Raw genomic sequence first — 24,623 nt, 5'->3', positions numbered from 1 at the left:
ATGGCTCCCTTCCCCCTGCCTTGATGACCTGCCCACCTCCTCTCCTCCCCTCCCCCATCCTTTATTCCGTGGTCCACTGCCCTCTCCTACCGGATTCCTCCTTCTTCAGCCCTTTGCCTCTTCTACCGATCACCTCTCAGCTTATTACATCTCCCCCCCTCCCCCACCCACCTCCCTTCCCCCTTTCACCTGGACTCACCTCTCCCCTGCCTGCGTGTATCCTCCCCCTCCCCCCACCTTCTTATTCTGGCTTCTGCCCTCTTCCTTTCCAGTCCTGATGAAGGGTCTCGGCCTGAAACGTCCACTGTTTATTTCCCTCCATGGATGCTGCCTGACCTGCTGAGTTCCTCCAGCACTTTTTGTGTATTATCATTGTAGTGCAAATTGATCATAGTGTTGTTTTACTGACGTAGTGTTTAGGGTTATGCCGGTTGGTTCAGAACTGAATGGTTAAAGAGAAGTAGCTGTTCCTGAACCTGGTGGTGTGGGACTTCAGACTTCTGTACCTCCTGCCCAATGGTAGCTGCGAGAAGATGGCATGGCCCGGATGGTGGGGATCTTTGATGATATATGCCGCCTTCTTGAGGCAGCACCTCCTGTAGATGCTGTCGGTGGTGGAGAGGGCTGTGCCTGTGATGGACCAGGCTGTCTCCACTGCTCCCTATAGCCTCTTGCGTTCCTGTGCGTTGGAATTCCATGCTGCGGCTTCAACCATTTGTCTTGCTGAACGACAGGCAGACTCAGATCGTTGCCTAATTTCCAAGCATTGGAACCACGCAGACACTGTCTCGGGCCTGTAAATTTAATAAATTCCATTGACCCTGAGAACTATTTGTTAATCCTATCAAGCAGGTCGAAGCAAATGAGGCCTGGACAGCTTAAACTTCTGTGTACTTTTGTTTTACAGTTGTTAGTTTTTAAGGTGATTCATGACATGCCTCTTTGAGGCACTTTTGTGTGGACATCAAGCAGATAGAGGAAACGAGGCCCATGCCCTCTACTGGTAATGAACCAAGGCAGACCCCCACAGCATAGCTGCTGGATGCCAGCCGGGTTCTTTGCAAAACTGTGAGCCACAGATCTCTGGCCCCTTCCTTTGCCATGTTCACACAGAGAGTGGTGGGTGCCTGGAACACACTGCCAGGGGAGGTGGTGGAAGCAGATACAACAGCAACAATTAAGAGGCATTTAGTCAGACACATGAACAGGCAGGGAATGGAGGCAGGCAGATGGGGTTGGTTCGGATCGGTATCAGGGTTGGCACAGACACTGTGGGCTAAAGGGCCTGTTCCTGTGCTGTACTGTTCAATGTTATTTCCCCTGTTACGGGAGAAAAGAGGATATGAGGATGAGGATGCTGAGGAGAAGGGAGGACTCAGGCCATGGTTCATGCTTCTGGGTGTGATCTACTGACCTCTCCCTTAGTCATAGAGCCACACAGCACAGAAACAGGCCCTTCAGCCCAACTCGTCCATGCTGAACAAGATTCAAGATGTCCATCTGAGCGAGTCCCATTTTCCCGCATTTGGCCCATGTCCTTCTAACCTTTTCCTATCTATGTACCTGTCCTAATGTCTTTTAAGTGTTGTTATTGTGCCTGCCTCATCCACTTCCTCTGGCAGCTCGTTCCATATACGGACCACCCTCTGGGTGAAGAAGTTGCCCCTCAGGTCCCCTTTAAATCTTTCCCCTCTCACCTTAAACCTATGCCCTCTATTTTTGGTTCCCTTTCCCTGGGACAATGTGTGCATTTACCCTACCTATGCCCCTCATAATTTTATACACCTCTCCTGGATACTTGGGGAAAAAGAGGACAATCGTCCACAGAAGTGGTTCTGTCACCTAATCGGTGACTGATGTTGGGTTAAGGCCATTCAGTCAGTTATTTCCAGGATCTGGGTATTGCTGACAAGACCATTTATTGCCCATTGCTAAATGAATGGCGCAGCGGGTAAAGCCACTGCCTCACGGCTCCAGAGACCTGGGTTCGATCCTGACGTCGGGAGCTGTTTGTCAGGAGTTTACGCATTCTTTCTGTGATGACGTGGGTTTCCTCCGGATGCTCTGGTTTGCTCCCACATCCCAAAGACATGCGTGTCAGTACACGATACTCCCAAGTGTGGCCTCACCCCCCAGGATAGGAGTTTGAAAGTCCAATTGTGAAACGGGGAGGGTCCCATTAACCTGACAACTCATCACCTCGTTAAGAGGCTCCCAGAAATTTTCCACTTGTCACATTCAAGCCGATTATTCTCATTATAGGAAGGATGTGGAAGCGTTGGAAAGGGTGCAGAGGAGATTTACCAGGATGCTGCCTGGTTTAGAGAGTATGCATTATGAGGAGAGACTAAGGGAGCTAGGGCTTTACCCTTTGGAGAGAAGGAGGATGAGAAGAGACATGATAGAGGTGTACAAAATATCAAGAGGAATAGATAGAGTGGACAGCCAGCATCTCTTTCCCAGGGCGCCAATGCTCAATACAAGAGGGCATGGCTTTAAAGTAATGGGTGGGAAGTTCAAGGGAGATATCAAAGGAAGGTTTTTTACCCAGAGAGTGGTTGGGGCGTGGAATGCGCTGCCTGGGGCGGTGGTGGAGGCAGGTACATTGGTCAAATTCAAGAGATTGCTAGATAAGCATATGGAGGAATGTAAAATAGAGGGATATGTGGGAGGAAGGGGTTAGATAGTCTTAGGCGAGGTTTAAAGGTCGGCACAACATTGTGGGCCGAAGGACCTGTATTGTGCTGTACTGTTCTATGATTCTATGATATTCGGGCTCCTGCTTCGGTGTTGGTTTCAAGGATGAGAACGCTGAATTAACCCTCTGCTTGGATCCGCACTTAGTTCAAACAAGAATACTAATATAAATGAACCTTGTTCAGTACAGCAGAGTGTGCATGCAGTGAGGAATTGCTATGTGCCTTCATTTAATTTGTATGATTATTCAATTACCTGCTGCAGTCATTAATATGCTATTCAATTATCTAAATCATTAATTGGGACACCATTGGTCTTTGTCAGTTCTGTCTGATGTAATTACAGATGCAAAGAGCAAAAGTAATGTTGAATTGATTCTGCCAAGGTAACTGAAACATTGTGGACGTGTGGCTTCTCTTGCTCCCTCACCGTCCTCCTTTATAATCACTCAATGTCCTGACCGATGGTGGGTCTGCTACTCCAGCGCTTTCCCTGAAAGCAGCGTTGAAGGTAGACAGAGTGGTGAAGAAGGCTTTTGGCACACTGACCTTCATCGGTCAGGGCAGTGAGTACAGAAGACATTCCAGTTGCACAAGATGTTGGTGAGGCTACATTTGGAATGTTGTGTTCAGTTTTGGTCGCTCTGCTGTTGGAAAGATGCCATTAAGCTGGAAAGAGTGCAGAGGAGATTTATGAGAATTTTGCTGAGTTATAGCGAGAGATTGGGCAGGCTAGGACCTTATTCCTTGGGAGCGTAGGAGACTGAGGGGATGATACTATAGAGGTGTATAAAATCATGAGGGGCATAGATAGGGTGAATACACACAGTCTTTTTCCCAGGGGAAAGGAATTAAAAACTAGAGGGCATAGGTTTAAGGTGAGAGGGGAAAGATCTAAAAAGGACAACTTTTTCATGCAGAGGGTGGTGTGTGTATGGATTGAACTGCCAGAGGAAGTGGGTGAGGCAGGTACATTAACATTTAAATGACGTTTGGACAGGTACATGGATGGGAAAGGTTTAGAAGGGTATGGACCAAAGGCGGGCAAATGGGACTGGCTCACATGGGCACCTTGGTCGGCATGGATGAGTTGGGCCTGTTTCTGAACTGTATGAGTCTATGACCCTATAGCAGGTTGTGGAGAGCCTGACACTGTGTGTGTTGGGAGACCAAAGAGACAGGAAGCCTATGGTTCCAGCTTTCCCAATGCTTAACAGAGCAGGTTACATGACATGCAAGGCACAATTGGTAAATTGTAATTGGTTCATTATTGTCACATGGACTGAGACACAGTGAAAAGCTTTTGTTTGCGTGCCATCCAGACATAAATACTTTGAGGTAGTACAAAAGGAAAATAATGCAGAATATAGTGTTACAGTATTGGTATTGGTATTGGTTTATTATTGTCACTTGTACTGAGGTACAGTGAAAAACTTGTCTTGCATACCAATCATACAGATCAATTCATTACACAGTGCATTGAGGTAGTACAGGGTAAAAACAATAACAGAATACAGAATAAAGTGTCACAGCTACAGGGAAGTGCATTTCAGGTAGACAATAAGGTGCAAGGTCAAACAAGGTAGATTGTGAGGTCAAGGGTCCATCTCATCGTATAAGGGAACCGTTCAATAGTCTTATCACCGTGGGATAGAAGCTGTCCTTAAGTCTGGTGGTGTGTGCCCTCCGGCTCCTGTATCTTCTGCCTGATGGGAGAGGAGAGAAGAGAGAATGACCCAGCTGGGTGGGGTCTTTGATTATGCTGGCTGCTTCACCAAGGCAGCGAGAGGTAAAGACAGAGTCCAAGGAGGGGAGGCTGGTTTCCGTGATGTGCTGGGCTGTGTCCACAGCTCTCTGCAGTTTCAGAGAAAGTACAGTGCAGGTAGACAAATAAAGCACAAGGGCCATGACGAGGTAGACTGGGAGATCAAGAGTTCACCTTTATCTTATGAGAGATCTGTTCAAGAGTCTAATAACAGCGGGATAGAAGCTGTCCTTGAGCCTGGTGGTACGTGTCCTCGTTTGTGTATCTGCTGCCCACTGGGAGAGGGGAGAAGAGAGAATGTCCGGTATGGGGGACAGACAAACCACCTCAGAATAAGGGGTCAGCCAGTGAGGACAAAGATGAGAAGAAATTTCTTCACCCGGGGGTAGTGAAGCTTTGGAATTCACCTCCCTAGGGATTCAATCGCTGACTGTGTTCAATGAAGAGAGTGAAAGTTTTTCAGATATTATGGGAATTAAAGGATAAGCATTTAGTGCAGGATAGTGACTGAGGTAAAAGATCATCCATGGTCTCATTGAATGACAGAGCGGGCGTGAGGAGGCAAATGGGCTCCTAAGATAAGATAGGATACCTTTACTAGTCATATGTACATCAAAACACATAGTGAAATGCATCTTTTTGCGTAGAGTGTTCTGGGGTCAGCCCGCAAGTGTCGCCACGCTTCCGGCACCAACAAAGCACGCCCACAGCTTCCTAACCCATATGTCTTTGGAATGTGGGAGGAAACCGGAGCACCCGGAGGAAACCCACACAGTCACGGGGAGAACGTACAAACTCCTTACAGACGGAATTGAACCCGAGTGGCTGGCACTGTAATAGCGTTACGCTGACTGCAACACTTCCTGCTGCCTTGAGAAAGCCGCCAACATAACCAAGGACCCTTCCAACCCCGGTCATTCCCTCTTCTCCTCTGTCCCATTGGGCGGAAGATACAAAAGCTGGGAGCACAAACCATCAGGCTCAAGGACAGCTTCGATCCCACTGTAATTGGTTTATTATTGTCACATGTACCGAGGTACAGTGAAAAACTTTGTTTTGCATGCCATCCATTTCAAGACACAAGTACATCAAGAGTACAAAGGAAAAGGCAATAACCGAAGGCGGAAAATAGTGTTCAGACTCTTGAACAGACCTCTCATATGCTAAAGGGTGAACTCTTGTTCTCCCGATCTACCTCGTCGTGGCCCTTGCACTTTATTTGTTTACCTGCACTGCACTTTCTCTGTAGCTACAACAATATATTCTGCATTCTATTTTCTTTTTACTACCTCAATATAATTATGTATGGAATGATCTGTCTGGATGCTACACAAACAAAAGCTTTTCACTGTCTCTCGGTACACGTGACACCAGTACACTACCAATACCAATTGATGTGCAAGGAATTCATTTTGAGCATTCAAGGGCAGTTTTTGAGAACTGTGTTAAATTTACCATCCTTGTTAAAAGCACGGAATGGTGAAGTAGAGATTGAACGCAGTGCACACCTCATTCCCTTCGCCTTTACTTACCAGTGCAGCGATAAGGCACGGAAATTTACTCCAGTATTGTAGTCTTGAACTTGGCTGTCTCTTTTGTGTTGGATAGAAAGGCTTTTATTAAAGCACCCAGTCAAATCTTTTGACAAGTACGTCAATTGTGTTTTGAAGACTTGTGATTGAATATTGACCAAAGAGGGTCAAATAAACTGTGTTGTCTAAAGACCTTCAGGATAGTTAAACATGGGCTGTCTCCCTACAAAGAGTATTAACTGATAGCTTTTTACATCTAGACAAAGCATCAAGTTGTCAGATTTTGGGGATTGAAGGGAAGACTTTAATTTTCCTTATTACCCCTCACATTATCCGGGCATGTTACTGAAATCCCAGATGCTCCCACAAAAACATATCCATAGTCAATGATCAATTTCTGTTGGTGTTTAAAAGGCTCGGACAACAGAAAAAAATGACTTAATCCTTGAGTGACTTGTTCAACAAACACAAAGGTGATCACTCAATGACTGACAAGCAGCAGCTCTGGCTCCAGAGTAACAGCACAGCACATCACGGAAAGCAGCCTCCCCTCCATGGACTCTGTCTACATTTCTCACTGCTTTGGCAAAATCACAAACCCCACCCACCCTGGATGTTCTCTCTTCTCTCAGCTACGAGCCTGAAAGCACGTACCACCAGGCTCAAGGACAGCTTCTATCCCGCTGTTATAAGACTGTTGAACAGTTCTCTAGTACGATAAGATGGACTCGACCTCACAATCTGCCTTGTTATGGCCTTGCACCTTATTGTCTGCCTGCACTACACTTTCTCTGTGACTGTAACACTTTATTCTTCATTCTGTTATTGTTTTCCCTTGTACTACCTCAATGCACTGTTGTGATGAAATGATCTGTATGGATGGCATGAAAAACAAAGTTTTTCACTGTACCGAGGTACATGTGACAATAACATAAGATAGCTTTATTAGTCACATGTACATCGAAACACACAGTGAAACGCAACTTTTTGCATCGAGTGTTCTGGGGGCAGCCCGCAAGTGTCACCACGCTTCTGGCACCAACCTAGCATGCCCACTACTTCCTAACCCACAAGTCTTAGGAATGTGAGAGGAAACCAGAGCACCCAGAGGAAACCCACAAAGACACAGGGAGAACATACAAACTCCTTACAGAAAACGATGGGAATTGAACCCGGGCCATTGGCACTGTAATAGCGTTATGCCGTGCCTTAAACGAAATTACCAACCTCCCTGAGTAGAAGAGATGGTGAGCATGCTTGCGTCGGGGAAGGAGTGAGCCCATCTCCAGGAGTATGGGTTGTGTCCAGTTATACATTTTTCAGAATTTGGGATCACTGGCATTTATTGTATTTAACAGGGGAACATGGGAGAATAGGATTACTCTGAAAACCAGCATAGACTCAATGGGCCAAATGGCCCCCTGTGTCATAAGGAAATACAAAATTGCCCTTAAATGAAATGACTTGCTGCCCCCATTTAAGAATCAACCACAGTGTTGGGTCCAGAGACACACAGAGGCATCCTGAATTGTGTGCAGTTCTGGTCGCCCCCATTACAGGAAGAACATGGAGGCTTTGGAAAAGGTGCAGAAGAGGTTCACCAGGGTGCTGCCTGGATTAGAGGGCATGAGCTATGAGGAGAGGTTGGACGAACGTGGGTTGTTTACCCTGGAGCGGCGGAGGCTGAGGAGAGACATGATAGAAGTTTATAAATTTATGAGCAAGTCTTTTTTTTACACAGAGAGTGTGGAACGGACTGCCAGGGGTAGTGGTGGAAACAGTTACATTAGTGGTGTTTAAGAGGCTGTTAGATATACACATGAATATGCAAGGAATGGAGGGAAATGGATCATGTGCAGACAGAAGAGATTTAGTTTAATTCGGCACAGACATTGTGGGCCGAAGGGCCTGTTCCTGTGCTGTACTGTTCTATGTTACTCTATGCTCTCCCGATGAGAATGTTTCTGAGGCAGGTGGGACTTTACAACAATCCAATACTTAATCCAGATTATTAATGGGATTGAAATTCCACCGCTGCCTTGTGGGATTTGGGCTCAGGTCTCAGGGTTGCCCCTTGGGCACCTCAAAGTCAGAGTCAAAGTCGAGTTTATTGTCAGATGCACAAGTCCATGTGTGCACAGGTGCAATGAAAAACTTACTTGCAGCAGCATCACAGGCACATAGCATCAGATAAGAAGCATTCACAACAAAACAAATTAAACATAAATTGCAAACAATTTTTACAAGATAGAATACAACTGGAACAAAGAAAAGGTCCATTTTAGTGCAAAGTGATCAAAATGGTCATAGTGTTGCTATACTGAGGGAGTGATTAGGGTTGTGCTGGTTGGTTCAAGAACCGAATGGTTGAAGGGAAGTAGCTGTTCCTGAACCTGGTGGTGTGGGACTTCAGGCTTCTGTACCTCCTATCCAATGTAGCTGCGAGAAGATGGCATGGCCCGGATGGTGGGTACCTTTGACAGTAGATGTTGCCTTCTTGAGGCAACGCCTCCTGTAGATACTACTGATGGTGGGGAGGGATGTGTCCATGATGTATTGGGCTCATTCCAAATACGCACCACCCTTTGCATAAAGAAGCTGCCCCTGATGTCCCTTTTAAATCTCTCATCTCTGATCTTGAACCTATGTCCTCTTGTTTTTTAGCACCCCCTCACTGAGAGAGCACACTACGCAAAAGATGCATTTCATAGTGTGTTTCGATATACATGTGACCAATAAAGATATCTTAATGGGGTCATAGGCCGTTCAGAAATCTGATGGCGGAGGGGAAGAAGCTGTTCCTGAAACGTTGAGTGTGGGTCTTCAGGCTCCTGTACCTCATCCCCGATGGCAGCCCAATCCAGCTGAGATTCCCCCACATTGACACTCTTAAATGCTGCTTCTGATGAGACTAGACATGGGAACCAAAAGCTCGGTTTGTCGCACGGTGTGGAGGGACAGAATAAAACAATTTATGTTTTATTTAATGTTTTAATGACTTAAAAGGTGTTTTCAATGATTTTATCTTTGGTTGATTCATCTTTTTACTTTTTTAAAAAAGTTAGTGATTTTCGTATTAACAGTTTATAAATGTTCCTCAACATCAGAGACATTCATAACCATGGAAACATTCGACAGATGACAAAGCGGGAGGCAGAGCTTCCAGAGTTGTGTAGGTGGAGCTCCTCCTTGCCCACCTTTGTGGCTCCATTATGTCAGCAGAGACCCAGCCACCCCTCAGCAACATGCCTCTTGGTTTTGGGACTGTGTCCCAGTGGAACCAGCATCCCAGATCTGGTGACTTGGAATTGGAATTGATTTATTATTGTCACATGTACCAAGATACAGTGAAAAGCTTTTGTTTGTGTACCATCTGGATAGATCATCCAATGCCCAACTGTATCAAGGTAGTAAAAAGAAAACAGAATGCAGAATATAGTGTTACAGTTACAGAGAAAGTGCAGTGCAGGCAGACAAATAAAGTGCAAGGGCCATGATGAGGTAGAACATAGAACATTACAGCACAGTACAGGCCCTTTCGCCTATGATGTTGTACCAACATTTTATCCTGCTCTAAGATCTATCTAACCCTTCCCTCCCACATAACCCTCCATTTTCCTATCATTCACGTGCCTATCTAGGAGTCTCTTAAATGCCCCTAATGTATCTGCCCCCACAACCTCTGCCGGCAGTGCGTTCCACACACCCACCACTCTCTGTGTAAAAAATTTACCTCTGACATCACCCCATACCTTCCTCTAATCACCTTAAACTTATGCCTGCTCATGTTAGCCATTTTCTCCCTGGGGAAATTTCTCTCTGACTGTCCACTCGATCTATGCCTCTTATCATCTTGTACACTTCAATCAAGTCACCTCTCATCCTCCTTCTCTCCAAAGAGAAAAGCCCTAGCTCGCTCAACCTATCCTCATAAAACATGCTCGCCAATCCAGGCAGTATCCTGGTAAATCTCCTCTGCACCCTCTCTAAAGCTTCCACATCCTTCCTATACTGAAGCAACCAGAACTGAACACAGTACTCCAGTTTATCCAGAGTTTTATAGAGCAGCAACATTACCTGGCGGCTCTTGAACTTAATACCCCGACTAATGAAGGCCAACACTCCATACGCCTTCTTAACAACTCTATCAATCTGCGCAGCAACCTTGTGGGATCTATGGATGTGGACCCCAAGATCCACCTGTTCCTCCACACTGCTAAGTGTCCTACCATTAATCTTGTATTTTGCCTTCAAATTCGATCTTCCAAAGTGTTTCACTTCACACTTTTCTGGGTTGAACTCCATCTGCCACTTCTCAGCCCAGCTCTGCATCCTATCAATGTCCTGTTGTAATCTACAGCAACCTCCTACACTATCCACAACACCACCAACCTTTGTGTCATCTGCAAACTTACTAACCCATCCTTCCACATCCTCATCCAAATCATTTATAAAAATCACAAAGAGCAGGGGTCCCAAAACAGATCCCTGCGGAACACTACTGGTCACTGACCTCCAGGCAGAGTATGCTCCGTCTGCAACCACCCTCTGTCTTCTATGGGTGAGCCAATTTTGAATCCACACAGCCAAGTTTCCCTGGATCCCATGCCTCCTGACTTTCTGAATGAGCCTTCCACGAGGAACCTTATCAAACGCCTTACTGAAATCCACGTACACCACATCCACTGCTCGACCTTCATCAATGTGCTTTGTCACATCCTCAGATAATTCAATCAAGCTAATGAGGCACAACCCATCCTCACAAAGCCATGCTGACTGTCCCTAATCAGCCTATGCTTCTCCAAATGTCCATAAATCCTGTATCTAAGAATCTTCTCCAGTAATTTGCCCACCACTGAAGAAAGACTTACTGGTCTATAATTCCCAGGATTATCCCTACTCCCTTTCTTGAACAAAGGAACAACATTTGCCACTCTCCTATCATCTGGCACTACTCCTGTGGCCAGTGAGGACGCGAAGATGATCGCCAAAGGCACAGCAATCTCCTCCCTCACTTCCCGTAACAACCTTGGATATATCCCGTCTGGTCCTGGTGTCTTATCTATCCTAATGTTTTTCAAAAGTTCCAGCACATCCTCTTTCTTAATGTCAACATGCTCTAGCTTATCAGCCTGTTGTACGTCATCCTCACAAACGTCAAGGTCTCTCTCACTGGTGAATACTGAAGTAAAGTATTCATTAAGGACCTCCCCTACCTCTTCCAACTCTAGGCACATGTTTCCTCTTTTATCCCTGATCAGTTCTACCCTCACTCTAGTCATCCTCCTACTCTTCACATATGTGTAGAGCACCCTGGGGTTTTCCTCGATCCTACTTGCCAAGGCCTTCTCATGCATCTTTCTGGCTCTCCTGTCCATTCTTAAGCTCCCTCCTGGCTACCTTGTAACTCTCCAGAGCCCCGTCTGATCCTTGCTTTTGAAACCTTAGGTAAGCTTCTTTCTTCTGCACCACACAACCAGGTTCAGTGCCAGTGAGCTGGTCACTGCAGCTTTCCCCTGGTAGGTCATCCCCCCCCCCCCCAACAGTATCCAAAGCAGTAAACCTGTTATTGAGGGGAACAGCCACAGGTGTACTCTGCACTACCTGCCTATACTTCATCCTTCTCCTGACAGTCACCCAGCTTAGGAGTGACTGCCTTCCTGTAGCTCTTATCTCTATACTCCTCGTTCTCCTGTAGGAGCCGAAGGTCATCCAGCTGCAGCTCCAGTTCCCTAACACGGTCTGTAAGGAGCTGCAGCTGGATGCACCTCATGCAGATGTAGTTGTCAGGGAGACTGGACGTCTCCCAGAACTCCCACATCTCACAAGATGAACACACCACTGACCCTGGAGCAATTCTAACTACAGAGCGTAGTTTAGTGTAGAGTAGACGGAGTCAATGGAGGGGAGGCTGGTTTGCTTGATGGACTGGGCTGCATTCACAACTCTGCAATTTCTTGCAGTATTGGGCAGAGCAGTTGCCATACCAAACTGTGATGCACCCAGATAGGATGCTTTCTATGGTGCATCTGACAAAATTGATAAGAGTCATCGGGGACATACTGAATTTCCTTAGCCTTCTGAGGAAGTAGAGGTGTTGGTGTGTAAACTTGTGGGTATGGAGAACAAGGAAGCAAGTCTTTCTCTGGAGACAATCTGGACCATGGAATGAAGTGCACAAGGGAACATTGCCTTCATCTGGTGTTGCCAAGAACAACCTAGAAGCAATTTCAGAAAGAAACAAGTCTCTACTGGAGAAGGTTACCAGGAATCTGAAGCCTTGTTTGGGTCACTGGAACCCATGTTGAGATCTGTGATGATCTGGGCTCCATTGTGCGAATCAACAGTAATGTAAGAAAGTAAAAGATGCCGAAAACCAAAAATAAAAATAAAAGAGTGCAGAGGAGATTTACAAGGGTGCAGAGGAGATTTACAAGGATGCTGCCTGGGATGCGGAGCATGCCTTATGAAAGCAGGCTGAGGGAACTCGGCCTTTTCTCCTTGGAGAGATGGAGGATGAGGGGGGACCTGATAGAGGTTTATAAGATGATGAGAGGTATTGATCGGGTAGATAGTCAGAGGCTTTTCCCCAGGGCTGAATTGGTGGCCACAAGAGGACATAGGTTTAAGGTGCTGGGGAGTAGATATAGAGGAGATGTCAGTTTTTTACTCAGAGAGTGGTGAGTGCGTGGAATGGGCTGCTGGAAGCGGTGGTGGAGGCTGATACGATAGGGTCTTTCAAGAGACTGTTAAATAGGTACATGGAGCTGAGTAAAATAGAGGGCTATGGGTAAGCCTAGTAATTTCTAGGGTAGGGACATGTTCGGCACAGCTTTGTGGGCCGAAAGGCCTGAATTGTGCTGTAGTTTTTCTATGTTCTATGTTCTCTATGTTCTAAAAACAGAAAATGCTGAAATAACCAACAGGTCTATGGAGAGAGAAACTACTAATGTCTCAAGTCAAGATTAAGATTTCTTTATTAGTCACATGTACATCGAAACACACAGTGAAATACATCCTTTTGTGTAGTGATTTGGGCGGCAGCCTGCAAGTGTCGCCACGCTTCCAGCGCCAACATAGCGTGCCCACAACTTCCTAACCCATATGTCTTTGGAATGTGGGAGGAAACCGGAGCACCCGGAGGAAACCCACACAGACACAGGAAGAACGTACAAACTCCTTACAGACAGCGGCGGAAATTGAACCCGGGTCGCTGGGGCTGTAATAGTGTTATGCTAACTGCTACACTACCGTGCCTGCCCTGAGGGGACCCTTCATTAGGTTTGGGTGAAAGGTAATAGAACGAAACATTAGTTCTGTTTCTCTCTCTACAGACTCTGACTTGCTGAGCTTTTTTATGCTATTGTTACTGTAAGAAACTTGACGAACAATGGCTCCCAACTCCTCCTCCTCCCACTGCTGTGTGACTTGCCTCCTGAGACTGGATCACTGCACCACAGGAGGCCAATAAAGACATCAAGCAGGGCTAATATGATTTGCTCTCTGTTTTGCAGGACCCCCTGGTTTAATGGCTGGGGTTTCAACCTGCCTCGAGGGCAGTCTCTGCTCGACAAATGGAATCTAATTCCAGAGGGTATCGACGTTCTCATGACTCACGGCCCACCACTGGGTAAGTGGTTGAGATGATGTTAGTAACTCCGCTGTGGCTGAGCGGGGAGCATTTCTGTCTCCTAGCCAGAGGTTTGGCAGTTCAGTTCCCACTTTGGACACAGTGTGTTTCCACTGTAGCGGTGTGTACCATCGACAAAATGTACTGCAGTGTCTTGCTTTTGCTTCTCTGACCCACAACCTCTATCACCAGGAAGGATATGGGCAGCAAGCTCATGGGAACACCGACTCCTACAGGTTCCCCTCCAAGTCACACACCATCCATTCTCGGAAATATATTGCCTGCCCTTCATTGCCACTGGGTCTCCCTCCCCAACGATGCTGTGGGGAGCCCCTTCAACTGTGAGGAGCCCACACCCTCAATTTTCATGAGTAATATGGGAGGGGAAATAACCTCTGGTCTTGCCAGCTGCGCCCACTAGATATGAAACCTTGGGGGCCTTGTACTCTATGACGTGCCATCTTTTAGATGAGATGATGAAATGGGGCCCTGTTTTCTCAATCGAACATAAAAGATACTACAGAAGAAGTCTGCTTGGTGTAGAAATTATTCCTGGACTCCTGACCAATATTTATCTCATCATCTATATCATCAGAAAATCATGAGGGTCAATAGATAAGGTAAATAATCAGTTTTTTCCCAGGATAGGGAGTCTAAAACTAGAGGACATAAGTTCAAGGTGAGAGGGGAAAGGTGTAAAGGGGACCTGAGGGGCAAGTTTTTGACACAGAAGGTGGTGGGTATATGGAACGAGCTGCCAGAGGAAGTGGTAGAGGTAGGTACAATTACATTTAAAAGGCGAGTACAAGGATAGGAAAGGTTTCGAGGGATATCGGCCAAACACAGGCAAATGGAACTAGCTTAGGTAGGCACCTTGGTTGGCAGGGACCAACCTATCTAGTCTCTCCTCATAACTCCAGCCCTCCAGTCCTAGCAGCATCCTTGAGAAACTTTTCTGCACCCTCTCTAGCTTAATCACTGCCTTCCTATAGTATGACGACCAGAACTGCACACAATATTCCAGATGCAGTCTCACCAACATCCTGTACAACTATAGCATGATGTCCCAACTCTTGTACTCAGTGCCCTGTCCGATGAAGGCAAGCCTGTTTCACCTTTGGACTACAGATGCTGGAATCTAGATGAAAAACACGATGATGCTGGAGGAACTCAGCAGGCCAGGCAGCATCCATGGAGAAAAGCAGGTAGTCAACTTTTCGGGCCCTGAAGAAGGGTCCTGACCCAAAACATTGACCGCCTACTTTTCTGCACGGATGCTGCCTGGCCTGCTGAGTTCCTCCAGCATCATCGTGTTTTTTCACCACCCTGTCTACCTGTGTCTCCACTTTCAGGGAACTATGTAGCTGCGCCCCTAGCTCTCTCAGTTCTACAACACTCCCCTAGGCCCTGTCATTTACTGTGTAAGTCCTGCCCTGGTTTAACTTCCCAAAGTGCATTGCTTCACGCTCGTCTGGGTTAAATTCCACCTGCCAGTCCTTTGCCCACTTTCCCAGTTGTTCGAGGTCCCATTGTAGCCTCGGACAACCTTCTCCACTGTCCACCACAACTTGGTGTCATCTGCAAAGTTACTAACAACGCAACCTACGTTCTCATCCAAATCATTAATATATATATTAAACAACAGCGGACCCGGTACAAATCCCTGCGACACACCACTCCAGTCTGAATAACAACCCTCCACTACCGTCCTCAGTCTCCTACCACCAAGCCAATTCTGTATCCAGCTGGCTAGCTCACCCTAGATCCCATGTCACCTTAACTTCTGGACCAGTCTACCATGTCGGACCTTGACAAAAGCCTTGCTAAAGTCCATCTACCACCTGTAGACCGGTTCCATTAGAAAAGGAATCTTCTTGCGTGGCCTTGCTACTTACAGCTTTGTTTCTGTTTCCAGGTTTTCGAGACTGGGTTCCCAAGGAGCTGCAGAGAGTAGGCTGCGTCGAGCTCTTAAACACAGTACAGAGGCGAGTTCGGCCAAAGTTACACGTCTTTGGAGGAATCCACGAGGGTGGGTGGCCTGTTCTTCTTTATACCATTGAGTTTTTTCGATATTTGATGCCAGGCTGTGGATAACACTGGTGTGTGGAGGGAATGATTAGGGAGCGTGACTGATTGGTTTCGTTAGATGGTTCACGAGACCACACTGGAGGAGGTCAGCCATGAGACTGAATCCACAGAAGGGCATGGCTGGGTCAAGGGGCAAACAACAATTCCTGTTCCTAGTTCATCTGGAGCAGGAATTGCCCTCCTACCCCAAGCTGGGTCATCAAGACGAACCAATGGCATTCATGGTCATTTCCCTGATGTCAACCCTGCAAGTTACCGTGGCATCATTGGAACTCGCAATCTCTTGTTTACTGGTCAATCAGGATGACAACAACAGCACAATACCCAATCAGTGGGGGCCTTGGACTCTGTTATTTTATCCTTTGTGCAATGCTATTGGTGAAGAAAGGTAGACTTGAATGTATGCAGCAACTTCCACACCTCCGGATATTCGGAAGTGCTTTACATCACATGGGCTAGTTTAGAAAGGTAGTGTAGTGGTTAGCGTAACGCTTTACAGCGCCAGTGACCCGGGTTCAATTCCGGCTGCTGTCTGTAAGGAGTTTGTACATTCTCCCCGTGTCTGCGTGGGTTTCCTCCGGGTGCTCCGGTTTCCTCCCATATTCCAAAGACGTACGGGTTAGGAAGTTGTGGGCGTGCTATGTTGGCGCCAGAAGCGTGGCGACACTTGCGGGCTGCCCCCAGAACACTCTACGCAAAAGATGCATTTCACTGTGTGTTTCGATGTACATGTGACTAATATCTTATCTTATCTAAATCCAATCATGGTTGTAATATAGGAAGTGATGCAGCCAAATTGTGCACAGCAAGCTCCCACAGACAGGGATGAGACAACCTACATGTGAACACACAAATTAGGAACAGGAGTAGGCCATTTGGCCCCTCAAGCTTCCCCCACATTCAGTAAGATCATGGGTGATCTGATTGTAATCTTGACTCCACATTCCCGCTTACCCCTCCAGTAACCATAAGATCATAAGATATAGGAGCAGAATTAGGCCATTCAGCCCATCGAGTCTGCTCCGCCATTCAATCATGGCTGATTTTATTTTTCAAACCCATTCTCCCACCTCCTCCCCGTAACCCTCAACCCCCTTACCAATCAATAACCTATCAATCTCTGCCTTAAATACACACAATGACTTGGCCTCCACAGCCCTCCGTGGCAACGAATTCCACAGATTCACCACCCCCGGCTGAAGAAGTTCCTCCTCATCTCAGTTTTAAAGGGACGTCCCTTTACTCTGAGGCTGTGCCCTCAGATCCTAGACTCTCCTACTGATGGAACCGTCCTTTCCGCATCCACTCTAACCAGGCCTTTCAGTATCCAGGGGGTTTCAATGAGATCCACCCCTCATCCTTCTGAACTCCAATGAGTACAGGCCCAGAGATACCAAGCATTCCTGGGATCATTCTTGTGAACCTCCTCTGGACCCGGTCCAGGGCCAGCACATCCTCTCTGAGATACGGGGCCCAAAATTGCTTGCAATATTCCAAATGCCGTCTCACCAATGCCTTATAAATCCTCAGCAGTACATTCTTGCTTTTATATTCTAGTCCTCTCGAAATGAATGCTCACATCGCATTTCCCTTCTTTACTACCGATTCAACCTCGAGGGAATCCTGAACAAGGACTCCCGAGTCCCTGTGCACCTCTGATTTCTGAATTCTCTCTCCATTTAGAAAATAGTCTACACGTTTATACTTCCTACCAAAGTGTATAACCCCACACTTCCCTACGCTGTATTCCATCTGACAATGCTTTGCCCACTCTCTCAACCTGTCCAAGTCCTTCCGCAGACTCCCTGCCTCTGCGACACTACCTGTCCCTCCGCCTATCTTGGCATTGTCTGCAAACTTGGCCACAATGCCGTCAGTTCCATCATCCAGATCATACCTTGCAACATCTTGCTTATCAAGATCTATCTAGCTCTGCTTTACAAATATTCAAAGACTCTACTTCCATCAGTTGTTGGGGAAGAGAGTTCCAAAGACCCATGAGACGCTGATGGAAAAAAATTGCATCTCCACGTCTACCCTGTCAAGACCTCATGGGGTCTCATTGTTTCAATCGTGTCACCTTTCACTCTTCTGAACCCTAGTCGAGTTTGTTCAACTTTCCCTCAAAAGACAATCCAACTCCCCCTCTCATTTCTTCTGCATCTGTAAATTATTCTGTCTCAAGTGCTTATCCAATTCCATATGGAAGCACTGCTTTACTCTTAACGGGAAGGGAGTCCCAAATCATCACCACTCTGCATAAGCAAGCGTCTCCCCCCATCTCCCCGTCACCTTGAACCATCCACCAATGGGAATATCTTTACTCTGTCTGAACATCTCATGATCTTGGCACACCTCTCCCTAATCTCCTCTCAACTTTCTTTGCTCCAAGGAGAATTTAATTACTGATTTATTACAGCACAGGAGCAGGCCAGCCAGCCCATTGAGTCTCTGCTAGCTCCCAGGGAGCATTCACATCCGTCCCATCTCCCCTCTCCTTATTGCCCAGTATCCCTGCCCTTCATTCTCTCTCACATCTGCCCATCAACTCCCCTTTGGTTCTTTTGGTATTGGTGTTGGTTTATTATTGTCACTCGTACTGAGGTACAGTGAAAAACTTGTCTTACAAACCGATCTTACAGGTCAATTCATTACACAGTGCAGTTACATTGAGTTAGTACAGAGTGCATTGATGTAGTACAGGTAAAAACAGTAACAGTACAGAGTAAAGTGTCACAGCTACAGAGAAAGTGCAGTGCAATAAGGTGCGAGGTCACAACAAGGTAGATCATGAAGTCAGAGTCCATCTCATTGTATAAGGGAACCGTTCAATAGTCTTATCACAGTGGGGTAGAAGCTGTCCTTAAGTCTGGTGGTACGTGCCCTCAGGCTCCTGTATCTTCTACCCGATGGAAGAGGAGAGAAGGAAGAATGTCCCGGGTGGGTGGGGTCTTTGATTATGCTGGCTGCTTCACCAAGACAAGGAGAGGTAAAGACAGAGTCCAAGGAGGGGAGGCTGGCTTCCGTGATGTGCTGGGCTGTGTCCACAACTCTCTGCAGTTTCTTGCAGTCCTGGGCAGAGCAGTTGCCGTACCAAGCCGTGATACATCCAGATAGGATGCTTTCTATGGTGCATCGGTAAATGTCGGTGAGAGTCAAGGGGGACAAACCAAATTTCTTTAGCCTCCTGAGGAAGTAAAGGTACGTGATTTGACCAGGACAGGCAGTTGGTGATGTTCACTCCCAGGAACTTGAAGCTCTCAACCCTCTCGACCTCAGCATCATTGATGTAGACAGGTGCATGTACACCGCCCCCTTTCCTGAAGTCAGTGACCAGCTCTTTTGTTTTGTTGACATTGAGGGAAAGGTTGTTGTCATGACACCATTCCACTAAGCTCTCTATCTCCTTCCTGTACTCCGACTCATCGCCGTTTGAGATATGGACTACAATGGTGGTATCATCTGCAAACTTGTAGATGGAGTTAGAGCAGAATCTGGCCACACAGTCGTGACTGTATAGGGAGTAGAGTAGAGGGCTGAGGACGCAGCCTTGTGGGGCACCAGTGTTGAGAATAATCGTGCCGGAGGTATTGCTGCCTATCCTCACTGATTGCGGTCTGTCTGTTAGAAAGTCAAGGATCCAATTACAGAAGGAGGTGTTGAGTCCTAGGTCTCGGAGTTTGATGACAAGCTTGCTTGAAGGCAGAGCTGTAGTCAATAAACAATAGTCTAACGTAGGTGTCTTTACTGTCCAGATGCTCCAGAACTGAGTGTAGGGCCAGAGAGATGGCATCCGCTGTAGACCTGTTTCAGCGATAGGCGAATTGCAATGGGTCGAGGTTGTCTGGGAGGCTGGAGTTGATGCGTGCCATGACCAGCCTCTCAAAGCACTTCATGATGGTGGATGTCAGAGCCACTGGTCGGCACCATCAGCTTACAAGAAGGGGTAATTTACTCTGCCAATTAACCACCCAGCACATCTTTGGGATGTGGGAGGAAATTGAAGCACCGAGAGAACCCCAGCTTCTTCACTGCATCCTTATATACATATCCTTATATATAAAATCCTTTGTCCCTGGAGTTGGTCCAGGACATCTTTTCTGCCTTCCGCCCACCCATGATCTTCACATCCTTCCGAAAGTGTGGTGGCCAAAATTGGGCATGGTATTCCAGGAGGAATACCAAGGGGGATTATCAGAATCAGGTTTATTATCACTGACTTATATGACATGAAATGTGTTGTTTTGCAGCAGCAGTACAGTGCAAAGGCATAAAATTACCATAAATTAAAAAATAAATAAATAGTGCAAAAAAAAAGGAATAATGAGGCAGTGTTCATGGGTTCATGGACCATTCAGCAATCTGATGGCGGAGGGGAAGAAGCTGTTCCTGAATCGTTGAGTGTGGGTCTTCAGGCTCCTGTACCTCCTCCCTGATGGTAGTAACGAGAATTGGTGTCTGAATTAGATTAGCATTGGGAGTCATATGTTATAGAACTGAGGATGTGAGTTCATATCCACACCATGTCAGATTCAGGTTTAAGTCCAAGTTATCAACTAAATCTGGATTAAGGTAAAATAAGATTTCTTTAGTAGTCACAGGTACATCGAAACACACAGTGAAATGCATCTTTTTTGCATAGAGTGTTCTGGGGGCAGCCCGCAAGTGTCGCCACGCTTCCAGCACCAACATAGCATGCCCACAACTTCCTAACCCGTACATCTTTGGAATGTGGGAGGAAACCGGAGCACCCGGAGGAAACCCACGCAGACACACAAGGAGAACGTACAAACTCCTTACAGACAACGGCCAGAATCGAACTCAGGTCGCTGGCGCTGTAATAGCGTTACGCTAACCACTACACTAAGTCACATCTGTAAATCCCCATCCGTTTCTCTAATGACCGCCAGGGAAGAGGAACTGCTGCCTTTACCTTCTGTGGCAGGTGTGTGACTCCACAACCCACAGTACTGGACCCTCACACCCCTCTGCAATGACCAGCATGTCAATCGATGCGCGATCAATCGATGCAGAGCTGCTAATGTCCACCTTGCCTGTAATGTCCACATCTCATGAAGCTATAAGTTAAAATAAAACAATTTATTCCACCTAGCTAGTGTTTTGCACCGGTTCATCACTACCTCCCTGATGAGGTGCTTCTGTTTATGAAGCTTAGGATCCCAGATGCTTACTGAGTGCTTTCTCAATGTGTCCTGACACTTTCAAGATTTATGCTCTTATACACCCACTTGAGGTGGAATCTTGGCAAGAACATCAAAAGCATTCCCTTCTTCAAATAAGGCTGTGGGATCTTTAATTCTCACCAGCACCTGAACCGCTGACAGATGGGGTGGTGAGAATGTTAAACACACAAGGCATGAGTGCAGAACTTCGCCCGAGATAGCTCCTGCCCCTAAGTGTTCACCACTCCCTCAGCAGCACGTAAGCGGCAAATGGAGGTGAGGCAAATGACCGGCTCATCTTTTTGTGACAGGAAATTAAGAACCAAGACAATGTCCCAGAGCCCCTTAGGCACAGGATTGTAGCGGTTAGCGTAACACTTTACAGCACCAGTGACCCAGGTTCAATTCCGGCCACTGTCTATAAGGAGTTTGTACGTTCTCCCCATGTCTGCGTGGGTTTCCTCCGGGTGCTCCGGTTTCCTCTCACATTCCAATGACATACGGGTTAGGAAGTTGTGGGCATGCTATGTTGGCGCCGGAAGCGTGGCGACACTTGCGGGCTGCCCCCAGAACACTCTACGCAAAAGGTGCATTTCACTGTGTGTTTCGATGTGCATGTGACCAATAAAGAAATCTTATATCTTATCTTATAAATGCAACAGGGCAATTCAAGACAGGATTTCAGAAGGCGTCTGAACTGAGACATCTTTTATAATGGATAGAAATATACAAAAGAAGGATAAAATGATAGTAATTGATAATTAGTTTATTATTGTCACATGTACCGAGATATGGTGAAAAACTTACCATCCAGACAGATCATTTCAAAACATACTGTAAGTACATTGAGGTAGTACAAGGGAAAAGTTATTGTCCACCTGCACTGCACTTTCTCTGTAGCTGTGACATTACTCTGTACTGTTATTGTTTTTACCTGTACTACCTCAATGCACTCTGTACTGACTCAATGTAACTGCACTGTGTAATGAATTGACCTGTACGATCGGTATGCAAGACAAGTTTTTCACTGTACCTCGGTACAAGTGACAATAATAAACCAATACCAACACCAGAATATAGTGTTACATTTACAGTGAAAGTGCACTGCAGGTAGGCAATAAGTGGCAAGGGCCATCTGTGAGATCAAGAGTTCATCTTTATTGTACGAGAGGTCCGTTCAAGAGTCTTGTAACAGCAGGACAGAAGCTGTCCTCGAGCCTGGTTGGACGTGTTTTCAAATTTTTGTATCTTCTGCCTGATGGAAGGGGGGAGAAGAGAGAATCTCTGGGGTGGGTGGGGTCTTTGATTATGTTGACACCAGAGACTGCAGATGCTGGAACCTGGAGCAACAAACAATCTGCTGGAGGAACTCAGTGGTCGGCAGCCTCCCACAGATGCTGCTCGACCCGCTGAGTTCCTCCAGCAGATAGTTTGTTGCTCTTTGATTATGCTGGCTGCTTTCCCGAGGCAGCGGGAAGTGCAGACAGAGTCCATGGAGGGGAGGCTGGTTTTCGTAATGGACAGAGCTGTGTCCACAACTCTCTGCAATTTTTTGAGGTCCTGGGCAGAGCAGTTGCTGTACCAAGTCGTGATGCATCCAGATAGGATGCTTTCTATGGTGCATATATAGAAATTGGTGAGTGTCAACGGGGACATGCCGATTATTCTTAGCCTTCTGAGGAAGTAGAGGTGCTGGTGATCTTTCATGGCCGTGGCATCTATGTGGTTAGACCAGAAAAGGCTATTGGTGATGTTCACTCCTAGGAACTTGAAGCTCTCAACCATCTCCACCTCAACACCACTGATACATAGGAGTGGGCAGAGTGATACTTTCCCCCAATGAAGTGCCTTAAAATTCATGGGTCAATCCAAAAGTACTTCCTCACACAAAGGGGAGTGAGTGAAGACCTGGTAAGTCTCTCAATGAAAAGTTGCTGGGGCTGAACCAAATGAAAATCTCAAAACTGAGACTGATTTGTGTTGGGTGGTGACATTAACGGTGGACAAATGGAGTTAGGATACAAATGATCTACAATCTAATTCACTTGCAAAAACAAAAGGCTCGGATTTGAATGGTCCCTGCAGTACATGGGAGAAATAGATCAAAAGAAAAACTTCTGATAAACAGTCGTAGACCCAACACATTGAATGTTTCTCCCTCCACAGATGCTGCCTGACTTACTGAGCTTTTTTCAGCAGTTTCTTTTTTTGGACCATAAAATAGGCCAGCCCAGTACACAGTTAGACAGTGGGAGTACCTCTAGTATAGAGGGAGATACTGACTAACCCCACACAGAGAAACATTGATTGTTGAATGGGTGAACCGCTCTGTCCAGAGGGATTATTAACTATCCAATAGCAGGACAGCTCTGTCCAGGGGAATGTTGACTATTCAACAGCAGGACAGCTCTGTACAGAGGATTATTAACTATCCAATAGTAGGATAGCTCTGTATAGCAGGATACTGACTGTCCAATGGTAGCACAGCCCCATAAGGAGAAATAGCAGCACAGTCCTGTACAGAGTGAGATACTGACTGTCAATGGCTGAATTCCTTTCCCGAGTCAGAGCTGGAATGTGGGAGAAAAGCTGTGTAAAGCATGGGCCGGGTAAAACACTGAGCCTCAGCCAGGTGGTACTGAAGCAGCCAGAATGTCACTCCATTCCCCACCATCTCTCCCCCACCTGAAACCTAACACACCGGAGAGAAACGATCCAGACCAAGGGAATTTAGTGTCATAGAGTCACACAGCACAGAAACAAGCCCTTCGGCCCAAGGCATCCATGCTGACCAAGATACCCACCCAAACTAGTCCCATTTGCCCACATTTGGCCCATATCCCTCTAAACCTTTCCCATCCGCGTACCTGTCCAAATGTCTTTTAAATGTTGTTATTGTACCTGCCTCAACCACTTCCATTCCATATACACACCGCCCTTTGTGCGAAGAAGTTGCCCCTCAGGTTCCTATTAAATCTCTCCCCTCTCACCTTAAACCTATGCCCTCTAGTTCTTGATTCCCCAACCATGGGAAAATGACTGTGTGCATTCACCCTATCTATGCCCCTCATGATTTTGTACACCTCTCTAAGATCACCTCTCAGTCTCCTACGCTCCAGGGTCCTAGCCTGCCCAACCTCTCCCTATAACTCAGTCCCTCAAATCCTGGCAACATCCTTGTAAATCCTTTTTGCACTCTTTCCAGATTGTAGCATCTTTCCTACAGCAGGGCGACCAGAACTGAACACAATATTCCAAATACAGCCTCACCAGTGACCTGTACAACTGCAACATAACCTCCCAACTTCTACACTCAATGCCCTGAATTTGTAGTGTGGGAAAACATTACAGACAAATATAGACCCAGCCATAAAAGGAAGAAGCAATCTTGGAGGAGGAGAGTGAGGCAGAGAGGTTTAATGAGGGCAGCTGTACAACTGAGGAAGTAGTCAACTGAAAAGATATCTGTCTGTGATAGAGAAAGGACAAGAGGCTGGGAATGGAGGATTGCAGAGTTGGTGATTAACATTGTTAATACTTGGTATTGGGATTGGTTTATTATTGTCACTTGTACCGAGGTACAGTGAAAAACTTGTCTTGCATACCGTTCTTACAGATCAATTCATTACACAGTGCAGTTACATTGAGTTAGTACAGAGTGCATTGAGGTAGTACAAGTAAAAACAATAACAGTACAGAGTAAAGTGTCACAGCTACAGAGAAAGTGCA

At 46.5% G+C, this 24,623-nt stretch overlaps 1 protein-coding gene across 1 annotated transcript in view; it reads left to right on the top strand.

Annotated features, from left to right (window-relative positions):
• Positions 1-24,623, top strand: part of mpped2a (metallophosphoesterase domain containing 2a) — a 183,133-nt gene that overhangs the window by 152,832 nt on the left and 5,678 nt on the right. The window contains exons 5-6 of the mRNA XM_052028810.1: positions 13,508-13,623; positions 15,539-15,652. Of these exons, the coding sequence (XP_051884770.1) occupies positions 13,508-13,623; positions 15,539-15,652 (230 nt within the window). The remainder of the gene's footprint in view (positions 1-13,507; positions 13,624-15,538; positions 15,653-24,623) is intronic.

The sequence above is a fragment of the Pristis pectinata genome, chromosome 14, assembly GCF_009764475.1.
Source record: "Pristis pectinata isolate sPriPec2 chromosome 14, sPriPec2.1.pri, whole genome shotgun sequence".
Classification (NCBI taxonomy): Eukaryota; Metazoa; Chordata; class Chondrichthyes; order Rhinopristiformes; family Pristidae; genus Pristis; species Pristis pectinata.
Note: the sequence above shows the minus strand (reverse complement) of the source record. Positions and strands in the feature narration are given on the sequence as shown.